The sequence below is a fragment of the Aedes aegypti genome, chromosome 1, assembly GCF_002204515.2.
Source record: "Aedes aegypti strain LVP_AGWG chromosome 1, AaegL5.0 Primary Assembly, whole genome shotgun sequence".
NCBI classification, from domain to species: Eukaryota; Metazoa; Arthropoda; class Insecta; order Diptera; family Culicidae; genus Aedes; species Aedes aegypti.
The window spans coordinates 301,193,615-301,212,309 of NC_035107.1; the positions used below are offsets into that span (position 1 = coordinate 301,193,615).

The window sequence follows — 18,695 nt, forward strand, 5'->3', positions numbered from 1 at the left end:
CCAAACTATGTTAAAACTTGCTCCAATCATAAAACCGTGTTCGACAAAAGTTTGTAGAATTCGATAAACTACTGTTTAAAGGTATTTTCGATTAGGTTTGGTGTTCCTTTCGGTAGTTATGATTTTTTAAAGCTTGAAAATAGCCCAAAAACACAAAATTGATTTGAAGCACACCTAAATTTACTCCAAATTGACTGAAATTTTGACCAGAAGTTCATTTCGACATGTAAAATTAAAGTATTGGTTGACTGAGGAGTTTCCAGACATTTTTGAAATAATGAATAGGTCTACTATGCATGCTATAAAACTTTTGACTTTTACTGTGCGCCCTGTTTTCAAGTTGCCTGTGAGAGAGAGCGAGACAGCACCAACACACAGCGCTCAGTAAAAGTCAAAAGAACAAAAGAATTTATGGCACGTCCAGAGGCTCATAAAACGTTTGACTTTTACTGTGCGCGCTGTTTTCAAGTTGCCCGTGGGAGAGAGCGAGAAAACACTAACACACGGCGCACAGTAAAAGCGCAAGCTATAAAACGCAAAGGGTTACCCCTCAAACGATTATAACATTTCTTGTATACACATTTATAGCTAGATCTCAGTAGGTAGTGATTTAAGTTTGTTAAGAAACTGTCAAGAATTTTCGCAGCGTTTGTTTTGCCTGTCCCTTAGAATAATTTCATTCATTTAGGGACAATTATTCTCAAAAACTTATTTATTTTTACTGTTTTAAGCCTGACTCGCTGCTGACAAGTAATTTCTTGGCCTATCTTGATGCATGGGAAATTCCTGCAAGGAATCGATCAAGGAAGCGCTTTTTTCTGATCGCAGTACGCAGTTGAAAAGAGATGTCAGTTCAAACGGGAGTCGCTGTAGAAAATTTCTGCAAGGAATCGGCGAGAAATTTCTTTAGCGATTCCTGTTCAGCAGCAAATCAGGCTTTAGGTTGGAATTCATATGGAAAACCAAAGAATTAATAAACTTATGAAGAACCTTCGTTGGGATTCCTGGATTTGCAAGACTTTTACAGAACTATTATTCAGTTTTAGAGAAACATTTTGATTTAAATCTTTGCGATACACATCATTAGCTTGTTCATTGCTCGGTGTAAGTACCAGTAAAACAAATCTGGCCATTGCCCATTGCACGGTGACGTCATCAGAAAATCGCTCTCTTTCTCTCCTTCGGGAAATCTGAAAACAACGGTGGCAGTACCTGTCAAAGTTGACAGGTACTAACACCATTGTTTTCAAGTTTTGTTGGAGAGCGAAAGAGAGAGAATTTGGCCGTGTAATGCCTAATACACAACAGATCACTAGGAATATTTTTAATATGTAGTTGTCATGTTCTCAAATGTACCATGTTTTTATAATGTTTGATCGATGACTGCACAGACTGACCACAAAATCATTGGTAGACTCAAAATTCTGAGGCATTCGCTACCCGCCTTAGCGACTAACGTTGATATCAAATCCTATTCAAGACAGAACGATACACTTATAACGAATCAATCATAATTTTTCTTCCTGGCTTCCGCTATCCCTAAAAAAAATAGTCTTCCGTATTGATTCTGCTATTGCTAATCGTAAAATCCGACAAAGGTAGAGAATAGTTTTGTCAGATGTTGTCAGATTATTGAATAGCAAAGGTCTGCCTCTCAGTGACGCTATCAACAGAAATTATATTACAAAAAGGACAAGCAAAAATGGACTAAAAAGATTAAGAAATATTGTTTCCAATTTGGTTTCCTGAAAACACAAGTAAAAATTCTGACATCTGTTGATGATTTACAATATTTTTTATTACTATGCTTACTAGGATTTAACTATAAACATTATAGTGTAGGCAAAACAAAGGGGGTGATTCACAATTTATGGCAAGCTAGTATAAAAACCTGGATACTTAATTTTGGGTAACGTAAACCCAAAAATTAGGCAAAATGTTTTTTTCCGTGTAGACATTCATGATTTGATTCTCACGACAATCTAATACTGATACCATGAATGCCGTGAAGTAAATGACGAATTTCATATGGCTACCACTCTCGAGTCACGTGGTTTTTTTATTGCGCAAATCTGTAAGTAAAACACACGACTTTGATGTGTGGATTTTTGTTTCAGTGTAATGAATAAATCATCCAGTAATAGAGCAGTGCTAGATATACCTTATCACAAGTTATCCTAGATTTGTCCAAACTGTTCCGTTCTTTTAGTTTATCAGGCTCTGTAATGAGCTTATACGAAAATAGACACAAGTTTGTACGGCATATTTTTCCTATGCAAATCTTTTGCAAATGCAAAAGAAGATTCTGAGAAAGGCTTTGATCTGCTAAAATCGCTAAAATAATACTTATTGTAAAATGTCATCCGTAAAACCTAATGAAATCAGAATCATAAATCTGCGATAAACATCTGTTGAACCTCTGCAAGTATTGTTCCTACAAGAAGTAATTAAAGAGAAGATTTATACAACTTTTGGGCAAATCGTCTTCGGAACCACTGAATGTTTGGCGTAACTCTACTTAATATCTCTAAATTACCAATTTGAAGTAGGCTTCTTATTTGCTACAATCTATGATCTTAAGCTCAATCAAACCTTAAATCGGCTTTTTTCAAAATCATTTCATTTTTAAAAACATAAAAATGTTCTTAGCATAACCAAACAAAAAATTAGATCACCCAACAAGTTTGACATTCCATCCGTTTTTTTAACACCACACAAAACCCTACTGCGATTACGAGCCTGGCGGAGTCACTCAACCTTTAAGATTAGAAGGCGCATCTTTCGACTAGGGTTGTCGCAAATTAATCGATTATTTCGATTAATCGAGTAATCGACTCACTAATCGATTAATTTTTCATCGATGACTGGCTCACTTAATAATCGAGATAATCGATTAATTGACTTCGATTATTTGACGATTTTTCCAAAACACAATGCCCAATTCAAACTACGGTGATGTTTTCCTGTGAAACACTGTGTTGTGTAAGGTTAAGTATGCTGTTTCACTCAAGAAAAGTAAAAAAAATTCTTTACTTAATGGGTCAAGAAAAAATTTCTACATTGAGTCCCATTTGAAATGACATTTCTTCTCAACTGCGTACTGTGATCAGAGAAATGTAATTTCCTGGTCATTTCTGGGAAGAAATCTCCTCGCATCGAAATAGGCAATTCCTTTTCTTGTCATTAGCAAACCAGCAAACACAGTCCTATAGTCCTATACTGCCGTGAATCGCAAGGCAGTCCCATTTGATTTTTTGTCCAATTTTAGTCTATACAAGTTTTGAACATATATTCCTATGACCTTTCAGCTACACTAACGAGACTGCATAACTTGTTCGGTAAAATTTGTAAAAAAAAAATACCAAGTCGAATTGTCCTATAATGAAATGTGACCTCATTACAGTCTCACTGCATAGTTTTGCAACGTTTTATAAAAAAATTAACGGTGTTTTGATCATCCTAATATTTCTCTCAAAAGGTATCAGAATGATAAGCAAAATGTGAAAGTTTCATTGATATCCAAACATGTGTCAATCTCCTGAACTTATTTTTAGTATTCGTTTGAATGGGACTCACTTGCGATTCACAGCAGTATATTGTCTATCAATTAAATGGCCATGGGTCATTATGTCATTGCATACGCCACAAATTTTTACTACCGTTTCCATGTTTAACACTTTACAGGGAGAAGAGTAAAATATTCTGCTCAATTTCCTTTATTCACTTTTGGAAAGATTCCTACCTCCACATTCAGCGTTTTCTTGATCTTCCTAAAGTGTCTCTTGAGATTTTCCCACATTTTTAAACGAATGTTTACAATGAATTTACTTATCAAAAAATCTTTTTTTTTTGCTTTCATTGTACATTGGAGTAATTTTTAGACATTGGCACTAAAAAAGAGATAGTTCTGATATTTCTTTTACTTAAGAAAACTAACTTTGGAAAGCGATCATATCCATGCTGCAAAAATCTTTCAGTGACCTCGGCGAGCGGCGCTACAATGCTTTTAAAAGCTCTCAAAAATTAACTTTTGAACCAAATTTAATTTTCTTTTACACTCTAATGAAAAGGTATGAGACCCTAGAATAGAGTTCTGAAAAGTTTTTGTAAATTTGATCATACTGTACACAAGGAAGTGGTATATACCTATGGTCAGAATTTCATAAGCGTGTATGGCTCACTTTTTTGTTCTGTTTCACAAGAGCATCAAGTCATGGACGATTGATTTTGGCAATGTGATATCGGTTCTGGTAGATCTTTGTGTGGACATTTTCTGAACATCATGTTGTACCATCATTCGTCAGCTCAAAATCTATGATTTTTATCCACACTTAGAAAGACGTCATACCATAGCACATATTAAATAGGTTATATCCGAATTCTTCATTTTACGACAAAACACAAAGATAGAATGAAATTTATATTATTTTTATACAAAAGTAAAAAAACGTAAAACTTGCGATCAATAACTAGAATCATGGAATCGGTACAGATAGGGCGATAGAAATTGCTCCAGAAATATTGTATGAAAAATTTCCAGAGTGATTCTCCCGTTTATTTATCCAGGAATTAATAGATTAATAAACTTGTACAGATTTTTCCACAGATATATCCAAAAATTGATCCAGATATCACATTGCGAAGATTTTTTAAAAGATATCTCTAGGATTATTTATAGCTGTGTAATCCATGTAGATGTCTCTAGGAATTCAACATGAAGCTCAAGTATGAGATTCCTTCATTTTTTTTTTGCTTCAGAAATTCCTTCATGGATTCCTTCCCAAATTATTTCGTGATTCGTCCAGGCACTTCTTCGAAGGATTCTTGGAATGTATTCAGGAAGTTGGTGGAGATTATCTCGAAATTCATTTCAAGACTCCTTCAGGCATTATTTGTAAGGCTTTTCCTCCAGACATTTAAAAAAAAATAAATAAAAAAACCGTCGAAATAATCTCTAGCGTTTCCCAAAAACATTCCAAAATATTTCTCTATCACTTCCATCTAGGATTCCTATGCAAGACACTACATGAAAACCCTCATGAAACCGTACACAACGTTCTCCAGGTGCACATAGAGAACGTTGTGTACAGTATTTGCCCTAAGAATCCTTACAGAAAATGTTCCAAGAATTTCACCAGGAGTCGTCCACAGATTCCTCCTGGGATTCCTCTAGGAATTGTTCAAGGGATTCCCCCAAAAAATCCTATTAGGATTCCAGCGAGAATTCCTTCAGAAATTCCTCCAGACGTTACTAAGAGATTTGTTCAGCGATTTCAACCAGGGCATTTAATTAAAACTTTTCCTCGAATTTCTTGGAGTATTTCCTGAAAGAATTCCAGGAAACAATCTGGAGGAAATTTTTGAAGAAAACCCAGGAGAAATAACTGGGAAAATTCCGAAAGAAAAAAAATTGTCAATTCCAGGAGGAGTTTTCAGATGTATCAATGTAATGGATGAGTTTTTACAGGTAATCTTCAAAGAATTTCAGGAATAATACTTGTTGTTTTTTACTAAAGAAACCCTGGAAGGAATTTCAGGATGAATTTGTTGAGAAATTATTGGTAGACTTCACGGAAATCTTGTAAGAACAAATAAGGGATTCCTGAAATACAAAAAATGAGGAAATTCTGGCCGATGTTAGGAGAAATGACTGTAAAAAACAGGTAGAATCCCTTGAAAAAAATCTGGAACAATTCCTAGAATAAGTCGTAGAGGAATCACTGGATAAATTTATAAAGGAAAATCCTAGGATTTTTTTTGGAGGAATTCTTCAAGTATTTCAAAGAGATTTTTTTTGAAACTCTGAAGAAAATCCTGGAGGAACTCTTGATAGAACCACAGGAAAATGTTTCGGAGGAGCCAAGTGACGTTTTTGAAGCAATGGTTGGAGAAATCCCTAAACAAATTTCTAAAAAAATTCCTGATGTAATTCCTAATGTAAAGCCCGAATTTCAAATAAAATACTTGCAGCCGTCTCTTAAGAAATTTCAGAAGGAGACTCATAAGCAATCCCTAAAAGTTGTACTTGAGCCATTCATAAAGGAATCCTTAGATGAATGATTTAGATACTTGCAGGAATTTTTAGAGGAATCCCAAATGAAATTCACAGTAAAATCCGAAGAAGAAAAACTGAAGCAGCAAAACAGAAACGACTCGAATAATTCCAAGTATAATTCTTAATTCCTCTACCGGCAGCTGCATCTTATCACCAAAAAACAATATTCAAATTGCGATAACTTTTTTGGTTCTCGATATGTTTATTTTCACATATTATCAACAAACTTTTCTATTTTTGGATTTTGTGTCGGTATTTACCATAGTCATCTAGTTTTGAATATAGGGTAGGTGTACCAGTTATGGACATAATGGTTCCCTATTTCGCCATACGTAATATTTTGATTATTTTCAAATTTTTAATCATTCTGTGTGTTCTAGTAGTTTGATATCAAATAAATCTTGATTCAAACATATTCAAAATGTGAAAGTTTTCGAGAAAACACATATGGCCAAATAGGGAACCACTATAGCCTTAACTGGTACACTATCCCTAATCTGGTATTCCTTGGGGGACCGACACTTCTCATAAAAAGTTATAGCGATTTCAATATTTCTTCATGACAAAATACTGAAGCAGCTCGTATACTGCCCATAACTGCATATTTTTAACATTCGACAAAAGTAGGCATTGAGTAAATGGGATACCAAGTTTGTATTTTACTGCAGTATGGGAGGAATCTAAAATTTCAAAAAATCATTAAGAATTCAAAAGAGCTTATTTGAGGCTGAAATTTTGTACAACTCATACCGCATATTGGGTGAAAAAACAGAAAATAATTCTGATAGAAATTTCGTTGCTACTACATTATGAGGTTCATGTATAATCTCAAAGTTACTGTTATGCGGTTACATTTGCCAGTGTGACAAAACAACTTGGTATTTTTTTCGAATTTTCTAGAACAAACTCACAGATTTTAGTAAGTTGATCGAAAGTATTTATCATTTGATGACTCTCCCCGGTATTAACTCCAATTTGTCAAAAATGTCGAATGTGACTGTTATGCACTTATGGGCAGTATAGGGGTTAAGAAACCTCTAACACTAAATATCTAGGGGAATCTTTGGTAGACTTTTTGACAAAAAAATCGCTAAGGAAATAACTGAAAAAATCTACTGAGAATTTCGTAAGTAAAATTTCTTGAAGTATTCATGAAGGCATCTCTGGAGGGGTTTCATGTGGACTCCTTGGTAGTTTTGCAGGAGGTATCTCATGACATTTTCTAGAGAACTCCCTGAAAGAATCCTTGTGAGATTTTTTTCAAGGGAACTCCGTGAGGAACCTTGATAAAAATTCTGGGAGAAATTACCGTAAATCCTGGAGGAGCCTGAGGGAAATATCTGGGACAAATGCATGCAGGAATCTTTGGATGAATAATGGTGAAATTACGGGAGAAATCCCTAAAAAAAATCCTGTCGGTAGCATCCCTGGTGGAATTTCTAAAAGAGTCATTTTCGCCCTCAACGCATGATGTGAAAGTTTTGTGAAACTCATATTTACAGAAAAAATGTCGATTAATTCGATTAATCGAAAAATACTAGTCGATTAATCGTTATCGATAATCGGTATTCTTGGACTATAATCGATAACCAACTAATCGATTAATTGAGATTTTGCGACAACCCTACTTTCGACGAGCAAGCAAACCGAGCGGCGCACCAGAGCCTACTATATGCACTAGTCTGTATAGAGTGAAAGGAAACCACAACAATTATCATAAAAGCATCAAAATGAGCACGCCGCTTAGCGACGACGACGACGATCTACAGCCGCGCGCAACAGAGTATCCATTTTCTCCTATATTCCTTACGTGACGGCGAAAGGGCCCCCACAACATAAATGGGCATAATGCATCACACCGCCACCAGCCGGCCCCCCGAACCGAGACAATCTTCAACGCCCAAGCAACGAAGCGGCATCCAGGTGGAAATGTTCGCCGAAAGGGTGCATTATCTGCCGGGGATGTTGGCAATGCAACCGTGTAATCACACACGACCAGGAGGAGCCCGGAATCTAGTGCAGCTCGCAATCACTCTCCTATCTAACATGCAAAATGCGCTGTTCAACATCACTGATGAGTTGCGCTTCTGCGTCGCGAAAGCGCGCATCCTAGCAAGCCATGTAACGACCGTGTAAAGTGCACTGTTTTACAAAACAGTGAAAACGGTAACGGCTACTGCGATCGTCTGCATGCATCGCTAACGGGACCTATGCTGCAGCAGCACCTGATCCTCTGCGAGCGAGAGCCGCGCGATGAAGGGATTGCGTTGCGATCGAGAAAATAGTAATTAGAGGCGGCCTGCGGAACTAGTCCGCGGTGGTCAGACAGACGGCCGCGCCACTTGCTAAGCAGCTGTAGATTTGATTTTAATTAAATTCCCATCGGACGGAAGATTTAATTATACACAGCGCGAAGGGAACAGACGATGACTAACCAGCTCAGTCACGGCGAGGGAAGAACGGCAGCGGTCGGGCCCTGGCAGGCAATATTTCACCACACGATGGGAAAAAAAAGCCATCGGAGTCTTAGCTCAAGTATGCACTCGTCTTTCATGCGTCTGCTGCGCGTAGGTTTTGCACAACAAAAGGAGCAATCGCACCAGAGCTGGGACTGGGAGTGATCCACCCGACAGGGTTCCCTTGCCATCTAGTAGGCGCAGACGCGGAGACATTTCTAGCGCGAGGAAGTGAACGTAAGCCTACTCCGTGTGACGACACGGCCTGGCCTGCTACGATCGGGTCGAGCAATTCAATTGAAGCCAGATACACACACGGAGTTAAACGACGTTCAAATGAGCAAGTACCGCCCGCGTTTTGGAAGATGGAATTTCTCGCGTGGGCGCTCGCCCAAGTGGATGGAGCCAGAGCCAGAAAAATGAAAACACAGAGGTGTATCTCTCCATCAACCTCCCGAATGTGTTGTACGTACATGAACTCGCGCCGAGAATAACAATCAGACAGAGACATACACGTTGGCTTTTGGGTGGCGGGGGGATATGAAATGCTCCTCGCAGTTCTCGCTAGACGCCTTCCCCTTTGCTCCCCACCCGTAGTTCTTTGACATGGCTTCCACTTCGAACCGAACCCTGTTTGTTTTCCAAGAAACGAGCCCAACATTTACGGCCGTCTGAATCTGAAGAGATGGTGACCACAGCGGACTAGAAGAAGGCCGAAAAATGTTGGTATTTCGAAATAACCACACGCTACTTGGGTCGATCTTAGAAAAGTTCATGTTTGTGTTTTATGCTCTCGCCTTGCCTCAGCCTGCTGTGATCGATCCGAATTCTTTGCAATGCCATGAGTGAGACGTGCGGCGCTTACTTGGACCGGGTCGATGGAAGCTGTGAAATTAAAACACTTTTCAGTTGACTCGTTAGCACCTGTCAACTTTTGCCGCTCTCTGCGGGGTGGGTTCGTTTACACTCCTTTCGATACGGTGAGGAAATTAACACTCTGTACGCAGCGAAACCACTCGCCGTGTCTAATTCCGTGATGTGTCATAGAGCGTCGCCTCTTTGATTACCGCAGCTCTCTTTACACTACAAATTACTTATGGCAATCACCCTACCGAGAAGAGCGGCGTTCCATAGTTAGAGCTGCCGTCGCCATCGATGCACAATACAATTTCCTTTTTCTAAACGGTAAACCACCTAGCAGACCGCATCGAGTTGAGCTATCTGACACTTCTTGCAAAGTGCGCTGCCAAGCGCGAAATTCCTTTCTGCCCGGCGGCCCATTGTATGAAGACTTCTATGACGAGCAGCAATTGAGCCAGATCTTGCCTCTTAGCACGACCTTCTCCCGGATTAAATTACCCTACATCAGCAACATTAGAAACAATTACCTTTAATCGACACCGTTTCTCTCTCGTTCCATTCCAGCGGCTGCCTGTTACTTCCCGATCGAGTACCAAGGCGAGTACATCACCCAGAATACGGTTACGGACGGCTCGGTTCGGTACAGTCGGATCAACATCACCGAGAGCGCGATCCCTATCTGGGGAAACTGCCACAAACGACACGACAACAATGTCGTCCTAAAAACCGGAACCGAGGAAGCCTCCTGCTACCGCTGCTTTCATCTGAAGCTGGTCTCAAAGAATGTTCTTCGAGTGCTAACCGCGGACAACGACTACATCTCCAAGTGTCACACAAACGAGGAGAAAGCTCTGGCATCTTGCCTGCGGGACGACGCCCTGCAGGATGAAGAAAAGAGTACCGAGATCATCCTTTACAGTGAGTTGAACTCGTTGAATCGTAATCCTAATAAAATTCACTAACCTCTCTTCCCCTTCTTAGAATTCCGCGAATGGAACAACGACGAGGTCCGCCAGGAGTACTGTCCGATCCACGGTCGGTACAAGCTGACCTACAACATCGACAACGGCACCGAAGATCGCGTCGAGTGCGAATCACCGGAATCCGAAGTCGATAACTGCCCGTCCGGTTCGGCGCTGAACCTCCGCTTCCGCAACTGTGCTTTCCACGACCAGGAAGTCACCTTCGAGTGTCTCGGCCACTGGCGAGGCCTCCGCAACCAGAACTACCTCGCGCTGGTCAACACCAACAACGATGCCCGCCTTGGGCCCAAGTACCGATGCGCCACCTGGGTGGAAAACCCCAAGACCGGCGAGATCGAGATCTCATTCAGCAAGGATTCGACCTGCCGTTCGATCAACAAGTACCATCGCAATGCGAACTCCTACGGTAACAACATCAACAACGACTATCACAGCGAGATCATCTCGTTGACTCCGATTCCGCAGGAGTTCGGTCAGATCAGTCAGTACTGCAGGTAGGACCGCCTTCAACCACTCTTATCTGACCTTCATTCCTAATCGTCACCCCTCGAAAATTCCAGCTTCCCCAACTGGCTGATCGGCAAATGGGAACACGTGATCGTCAGCCAGAACCAGCTCATCTACAAGGATCACACCTCGTTCAAAACCTACACGATGAAGTGCGTCAAAAACAACACCAACTACGACTCGGACAAGTACATCGTCTACAGCCAAACGCAATGGTAATTATCGCACTTCTATTTGTTTTCCCCCTTTCGGAAATTAATTACGACCTGCGCTGCGCCGCCGGTGAAAGCCCATCAGGCTCGAGCCGGCTGATTGATTCGGAAGTAAAAATTAATTCAAACGCCCATTTTCACCCATCAATCTAATGCGCTTGCGTAACACAAACCCATCACACATCTGCTGCATGTGTCTAATTTCCTGTTGAAACTTTTACAGCGGTGAGGAAAAGTATCAGTGCCTCAAGATCCAACGGCGGGACGAGAACGTGTTTGAGTTCCAGATCAGCTCCCGATCGGAGCCTAACTTCACCAACACGATCTGCAACGAGTTCTACTTCAATGACGACCGGTGGCTGACCCAAGGTCGACTGGACAGTAACAGCATCGTGTCGCCCTGTCCCATTGTGGGCGAGTTCTCCGGTGTCATCCCAGACGATGAAGGATTGTGCGCTAAACTGTCCTCGGAGTGCGGATCGCCGGATATTATGTACTATCAGATCTCCGCCTGCGAGTTCGACGAAGTCTATGAAGGTGAAATATCGTTTGAGCGTCAAATTTGATCGATTCTATAGTCCTTAACTAACTCGATCCTTATCTCTCTTCCAGAACGGGAATACCGCTGCCTGGGCCAGTGGACCCACCGGAACATCGTCTACACGTACACCCAACGGCGGGACGTTGGCACGTACGAGTGCTTCGTGGGCACCATGCTGTCCGATCGGCAGATCTTCATCAAGGAAGCCGGCGAGCACTGCCAGCGGGACGTCAATCCGCACCGGTTCGGCATGGAGCTCAACAAAGTAGCCCACTGTAGCATGCCGGAGCCGTTCAAGCCGTCGAGTCGGCCGACGCACAAGTACTCGGAGGTGCCGACGGTGCGGTCGACGACGTCCGGCTACCAGCGGCACGATCAGCAGCAGCCGCACAGTTCCTCGCCGTCCGTGGTGGCCAACTCGACGCCATCATCGCCAGTGGTCACCACCGGACGGAGCAACACCCAGTATACGGTCACGAACCAACAGCAGCCGAAGCAGCCGCAGCCGCACCCGACGGCGAGACCCGGCGTGCCCGGGTCCGGTGCCAGCAGGCCCATTGTACAGTCACAGTCCTCGTATTTATTATTGTTAGCAACTCTTATCTGTGTTATATTAGGTTCTAATAAATTTAGGTGTTAAAATTTTTTATTTAAAAATGTAAAAGTTTTGCAGTAGACCGAATTTAAGCCGAAAACTCCTTAATGACCTTATTTATTATCAATCCTTGCAGTATCTGGTTTACCTTTCCTACCCACAGGGTAGCAACGAAGCTCTTTAATAGGGCTTTTTAAAGTTTGGACGCAGAAATGACACAAATAACAGAAATCTTGTAAGATTTACTGTGCTGGTCGATGCGTTGATAACTCACTTTCCGAGAAATCATTCGACTTTTGGCGATCACAGCCATATGTGGAACGATCATCTAGATCTGACAATGTCTAGATATGCCCTCTGCATGATCATCTGTAAATAAGTAAAGGACTCATGATCATCTAGTTGAGCGTAAGCTTAGGGCTATCCTGGTTGTTACTCAGTTACTCAGTAGTCGAAGTTACGACATAAAAGGCGTACCTTTTCAAAAGGTAACAAATACGGTCCCTCGGCACCCAAGTTTGGCAGATTCTAGGAGCATCTGTGGCGTACCGTACATCATCTGGGAGTGTAAATGGTCCATTACGTCGAATACGCTTTCTTGAAGGTGGCTAAACAATCACAACGTTGACTAGAATCATGCCAAAAACTACTTAATGACCTTTTCGTCAAACTTTGCTTTATCTGGTCTGTCTTTCGTGCCCTCGAGGCTGGCAACTATTATCGAATAAATCGGCGAAGCTCTTCGATACGCTTTCCAGAAGATTGAACTTGAAATTGATACTAGCAAATGACATCTCTTTAGATTTACGGTGCTGATCGATGAGCAGGTTACTCACTTCCGGAGAAACCACGAGCCTTTCGTTGATCACGCTGTGAAAAGAAAAACAACTCATCAGCAGATCCCAAATATAATTACATCGTTGGAGCAGAAATATGGAAAAGTCGACATCTTATCCAGAAAGTATATCCATAGATTCAGACACGCAGAGCCCTCAAATCACCCAAAGCATCGGAACATTTTAAGGACACACCAGACAACGTGTTACAATTCATAGAATTACGTAGGAAGATGCTGTCAGGAGACGCAGCCGTTATGAAGACGGAGAACATCGTGACCAAAATGTGCCAGAATGAAAGCACATGGAATGCGTTAAGCCGAGGGGCAACGCAGCTTATGTCATTGTCACCAAAGATAATTAAGTCACCGTCAATGCTGAATCAGTAGAGTAGGTCGTCGATGCACCTACATACCGAAAGATATCCTCCACCCAGAATATTGTATCGGTTTTGTAATAACTTTCGTCGTCTGAGTTTTTGTCAGAGTTTGCAGAGTTTGCCATCGAGAACTAGTTCAAGTTTACAGATCACTTTCGAAACAAGGGACTACGCGCAGTGATAACAACGGTTCCTTTGTTGGGGTCTCTCTACCGAAACTCCAGGTCTTCTTCGAACATTGTCCACGTCTCATGCCCGTAGAGGACTACCGGTCTTATCAGTGTCTTGTACATGGTACACTTAGAGCAGAAGTGAAGTTTACCAGACCGCAGGGTCTTGTGGAGTCCATAGTCCATAGCATGACTTCCAGCTATGAAACGTCTTCGAATTTCTCTGCTGCAGTTGTTATCCGACGTTACCAATGATCCGAGGTAGACAGATTCGTCTGTCACCTCGAACTCATCCCCGTCGATCATCAAGCGTCTGCCAATGCGACCTCTATCGCGCCTGGTTCCTCCAGCCAGCAGATGCTTCATCTTCGACGTATTTACCTTCAATCCAACCCGTTCTGCATCACGTTTCAGCCTGGTATACTGTTCAGAAACCACCTGGAACGTTCTTCCGACAATATCCACGTCGTCAGCAAAACAGATGAACTGGCTGGATTTATTGAAGATCGTGCCTCTCATGTTTCATAACACCTTCTAGGGCAATATTGAACAGGAGGCAGGAAAGACCATCGCCTTGTCGAAGTCCTTTGCGTGTTTCAAACGGGTCCGATAATGCACCTGATATCTTCACACAACACTGTACACTATCCATCGTTTCCTGGGAAAACCATTCTCGTCTATAATCTTCCACAGCTCTTCGCGGTCGATTGTATCATAGGCCGCTTTGAAATCGATGAATAGGTGGTTCGTAGGGACTTGATATTCGTGACACTTTTGGAGGATCTGCCGCAACATAAAGATTTGGTATGTTGTCAACCTCCCGCCCACAAAACCGGCTCGATAACTTCCCACAAATCTGCTTTCTAGCGGCGATAAAAGGCGGAAGAAGATCTGGGAAAGCACTTTATAGGCTGCATTATGAATGGTGATCACACGATAGTTCTCACATTCTAACTTGTCGCCCTTTTTGTATATTGGGTATATTACTCCCTCCTTCCACTCCTCCGGTAGCTGTTCTGTATCTCAGATCCTGGCTATCATTCGGTGCAGACAGGTAGCCAACCTGTCCGGGCCTATTTTAAAAAGTTCCGCTCCAAAACCATCCTTCCCAGCTGCTTTGTTGTTCTTGAGCTGTTTTAAAGCATCCTTAACTTCATCTATTGTGGGAGTTGGCACGTCTCCCTCATCCGCCGTTGATGAAGCCATTCTTCCTGCTGTCTTGGTCTTCCTCCTCTGCGTCATTTTGGTGTGCAACGTAGTGCTACTTCCACCTTTCAATCACCTCACGTTCGTCTGTCAAGATACCTCCGTCCATATTTCGGCTCATTTCGGCTCGCGGCACAAAGCCTTTGCGGGATGCATTGAGTTTCTTTTAGAACTTACAAGTTTCTTGATAACGATACAGCTGCTCCATCTCTTCGCGCTCCAACTCTTCCAGGCGGCGCTTTTTATCCCGGTTTATGGGGTTTGCTGTATTCGCTTCTGTTTGTATCGTTCCACGTTTTGACGGGTGCCTTGCTGCAGCATAATCGCCCACGCTGCATTCTTCTCGTTCAAAACCGTCTGACACTCCTCGACGAACCAACCGTTCTGTCGATTTCCTTCCACGAACCCAATGGCACTGCTTCCGCTGTTTTGGTAATAACTGCTTTGACATTACTCCAACAGTCCTCATGAGGGGCTTCGGTGAGATCTTCTTCATCCGGCAACGCTGTTGCGCAAGGCTTTGCGCGTAATCAGTTGCGACTTCGGGTAGCTTGGGTCTTCGTCCAGATCCTGTCTCATCGTCCAGGTGCTTCCTCGTGGTCCCTCATTGAGGCTGCCTCAGCGTCCTCCAGGCGTTCCTGAGCACACAACCTGTTGAAATAAAAACGACTACAAAACAAGGCTTTCCCAAGCAACCAAAAGTTCAGATAAAAGAGCAAATTTAGGCTTAATCAGCATAACGAAATGTAATGAATAGCATGCTATGCAGCTCACTTTTTAAGTAATTATCCGAACTTCAGTTCACAAAAATTTCTCTTGAGGTGCTGTAGGGAATGCAATTCAGCTCAAAAATAAACTTTAGTAAGGCGAACAAAATAAAATGCCCAAATGTAAAGCCCATATTTACATGCACTTTTTAACTCTTAAGGTGAAGATGAATCGAAGCCAAACTTCAAATTTTCAAGAGCACGGGTCTGGAGAACGAAACATCCGTTTAAGCTGAAAATATAATCGATTGCTCACTAGCTGATGGTGACCAATCGATTAGGATTTCAGCTCAAACAGGTGTTTGGTTCTCCAGATCCGTGCTCTTGAAAATTTGAAGTTTGGCTTCGATTCATCTTCACCTTAATGGTGTTCGGAACAAATTTTCCTACAATTTTTATTGATGACATTGTTCTATAAATACGTTTGCTGCAAGACTTGAACTCGAGCTTTCTCGTTGAAACCGTAGTTCATACCCATGATCTATATACGTGTTGTGCTATTTGGGTTTATTCTACGACTGGCGTGAGGTGACAATTGTCGGTCTCGTATAGCGAGGTGACAATTCTCGACTCGAGTGAAGTGACTCGCCGTGCAAATCAAATGGAGAGTCACTTCACTCGAGTCGAGAATTGTCCTCCTAGCATTGAAACCCTAGTATTGTTTCAGAAGTGTTCCGTGAAGTGATCACGCATGGATTTCGCCTGAGAACGACGGGAATGGACTCTGATGGTGGACTGGACGGTGCATTGTGGTGAGGCAAAGGACTCCACATCAAATACAAGTATATTCCATTTGGGGAGGTCTGTAGCCTTGAGGTTACGCTTTCGCTTCATAAGCGGAAGGTCATGGGTTCGATTCCCAGCCCCTCCACAAAAACCCGTCCAGCCACCAGAAGATGCCTCACAGAGGACCGTGCTTTGGGGAGCACATCCATCCTCCGTCAGTATCAGATGGTGACTGAGACAAACTGACCCTCTTCGCAGGCAGCTAGCCTCACTAACAGCAGAGCTCTCTCCTACCTGCTCGGTGTGAGAGTAAAAGAATAGGAGAGAGTGATGTAGATGTAAATATAGATAAGTTGAAAATAGATCTGTATCGGCAAAGAAGCTACAGATCAACTGATTCCGGCACAGTAGTGGCCACGAGCACAGAGTGCCTTTAAAAAAAAGTAAATTCCATCTAAAAACGGTGCAGGTAGGTCAAATAAAATATTGGATCGTGAAGTGATTAATTAAAATCTCCGTCGCACGAGAAAACATTGTGTCCCGAACTTATGCTCCCCATTTCATATCGCTGGTGTTAATCTTAGTGCGTGTTATCCTTTCTGTGTTCATTGGTCAACGAGAACTATTGGAAGCTCGCCCTGCGCAAACACTTGGTAGCAGAATAAACAGATCTCTTAGAGATTTATTGTAAGCGAGCTTTCTAATTACTCTAATTAGGTTTTTCAAGAAGTTTATACTAAGTACGGTTAGCAGTTTAAGTGAACGTTGTGTTTGAAGTTCAAAACAAGTTCATATCAATCCATTGAAAGTGGCTCTGAAGTCAAACTTCCGATGAGGGACCACGAAGAAGCACCTGGACGATGAGACATGGCCTAGACGAGGAGGCAGAATCTCGGTGAGGAGGTAGAGCCTGGACGGAAGGTGTAGTCTGGACGGGAGGTGGCTTGGACGATGTGTCCAAGAGTTGGAGGTCAAGATGCCGAGGCTGGCTGATCGGGCTTGGAACAGCTGGAGGAACTCGGAAGTCAAGAGGAGCTTGAAGGACGGCGCGGTTGGCCAAGAGGACGATGGTGCAGCTGGCCAGAAGAAGCTCGACTATGAGGATTACGGTAGCTGGAGCTCGGTGCCAGGAGGAGCTTAATGGACAAGAGAGCTCGGGTGGCAGATGGCGGATTGAAGGTTGTGTGATGAGGAGGAGTGTTGGAGTGCAGGAACATCACACACCCTGCAGCGGAGATGTCTTGGGTAAGAATTGTAGAGGTAGTTGCAATAGATTGTAAATAAGAATATGTATACCCAGACATGAAATAAAAGAGAGGAGCTGGCTGGTAGCGATAACAGTCAGTAGCCTGCGGTATGGAGGAATAGCCTTGTTTAGTAGTCGTTTATTTTCAACAATTTCAACTTGAATTGAACTTCTGAGTTCACAGTTCAAGTGAGTTTCGAACTGTTGGTTGCTTGGGTCTGCTCCACACCACCCAATCACGCTCCTCTGCGTTTCACCCGTCACGATGAAAGCTGTACCCAGCTCGTGTTTGTTGCCGCAGCTCTGGTAGATGGTAGAACCATCCCTATACGTATGTGCCGTCGACCCTTTCCAGTTAACCGCTACGATGTCGAACTTGCGAACCCTCAATAATTCGGAAAAAACTTCCCAGGAAATTGAGAGATTTACAGTTCCATGATCCGAGTTTCCAATCGTTAGTCCGTTGTCGATGCCTGGGTCTATGCCGATTGTTCCGGAGTGGATTTACGTTGTATGCTTCGTGTACTGATGATTTTTACGAATGGCTTGTAAGGCCTGCACCAAGCCCTGTCTCGCCGAAGGACCATCGTGCACAGCATCCACTGTCAGCAAACGACCAAGGACCCACGGGTTGGTTACTCGATCTTTCCTAGGTTACTCGTATGTAGGACTGGGGGCGTCAGACTTGGCGCTGGATACGGAAGGTGAAGGAAACATTTTGTAAGGCTACGATTGGACTCAATAGCGCCTGAAGAAGTGTGTTGACTGTCACAAATTGACAACTTGAAGCGTTGTTTCACATATCGGAGCAGAAGCGAAAGAAGTTCGATCCAAAAAGATCCACTGAAGGAGTCTTCATCCTTATATGGCATGCGGAAATAGTACCACTGCAGCAGGCCATGGACTGTATGAAAGGACTGCTTATGAAGAATTGGTATCATATGAAGAATGTTGTAAAAATTAACCGATTTCGAAGACAAATTTATCGTGGTCTGCTTATTGTCTACAGGAATGGAAGAAAAGATTGAAGAGATTCAAAAGAAAACGTTCCCAGTTTTCAGACGCTTCAATTATCTCTCAGTTGAGCATCTCATTTTGAGGAATCTGTAGCAACGAATCGGTTCCATTCCATTGGACACAAATACGAAAGCTTCC

At 42.5% G+C, this 18,695-nt stretch overlaps 1 protein-coding gene across 1 annotated transcript in view; it reads left to right on the forward strand.

Moving 5' to 3' along the window:
- LOC5568348 overlaps positions 1-12,279 on the forward strand; it is a 98,395-nt gene extending 86,116 nt beyond the window's left edge. The window contains exons 2-6 of the mRNA XM_021838260.1: positions 9,937-10,290; positions 10,354-10,849; positions 10,916-11,077; positions 11,298-11,611; positions 11,687-12,279. Of these exons, the coding sequence (XP_021693952.1) occupies positions 9,937-10,290; positions 10,354-10,849; positions 10,916-11,077; positions 11,298-11,611; positions 11,687-12,255 (1,895 nt within the window). The 3' untranslated portion in view covers positions 12,256-12,279. The remainder of the gene's footprint in view (positions 1-9,936; positions 10,291-10,353; positions 10,850-10,915; positions 11,078-11,297; positions 11,612-11,686) is intronic.
- The last annotated feature ends 6,416 nt before the right edge of the window (positions 12,280-18,695 follow it).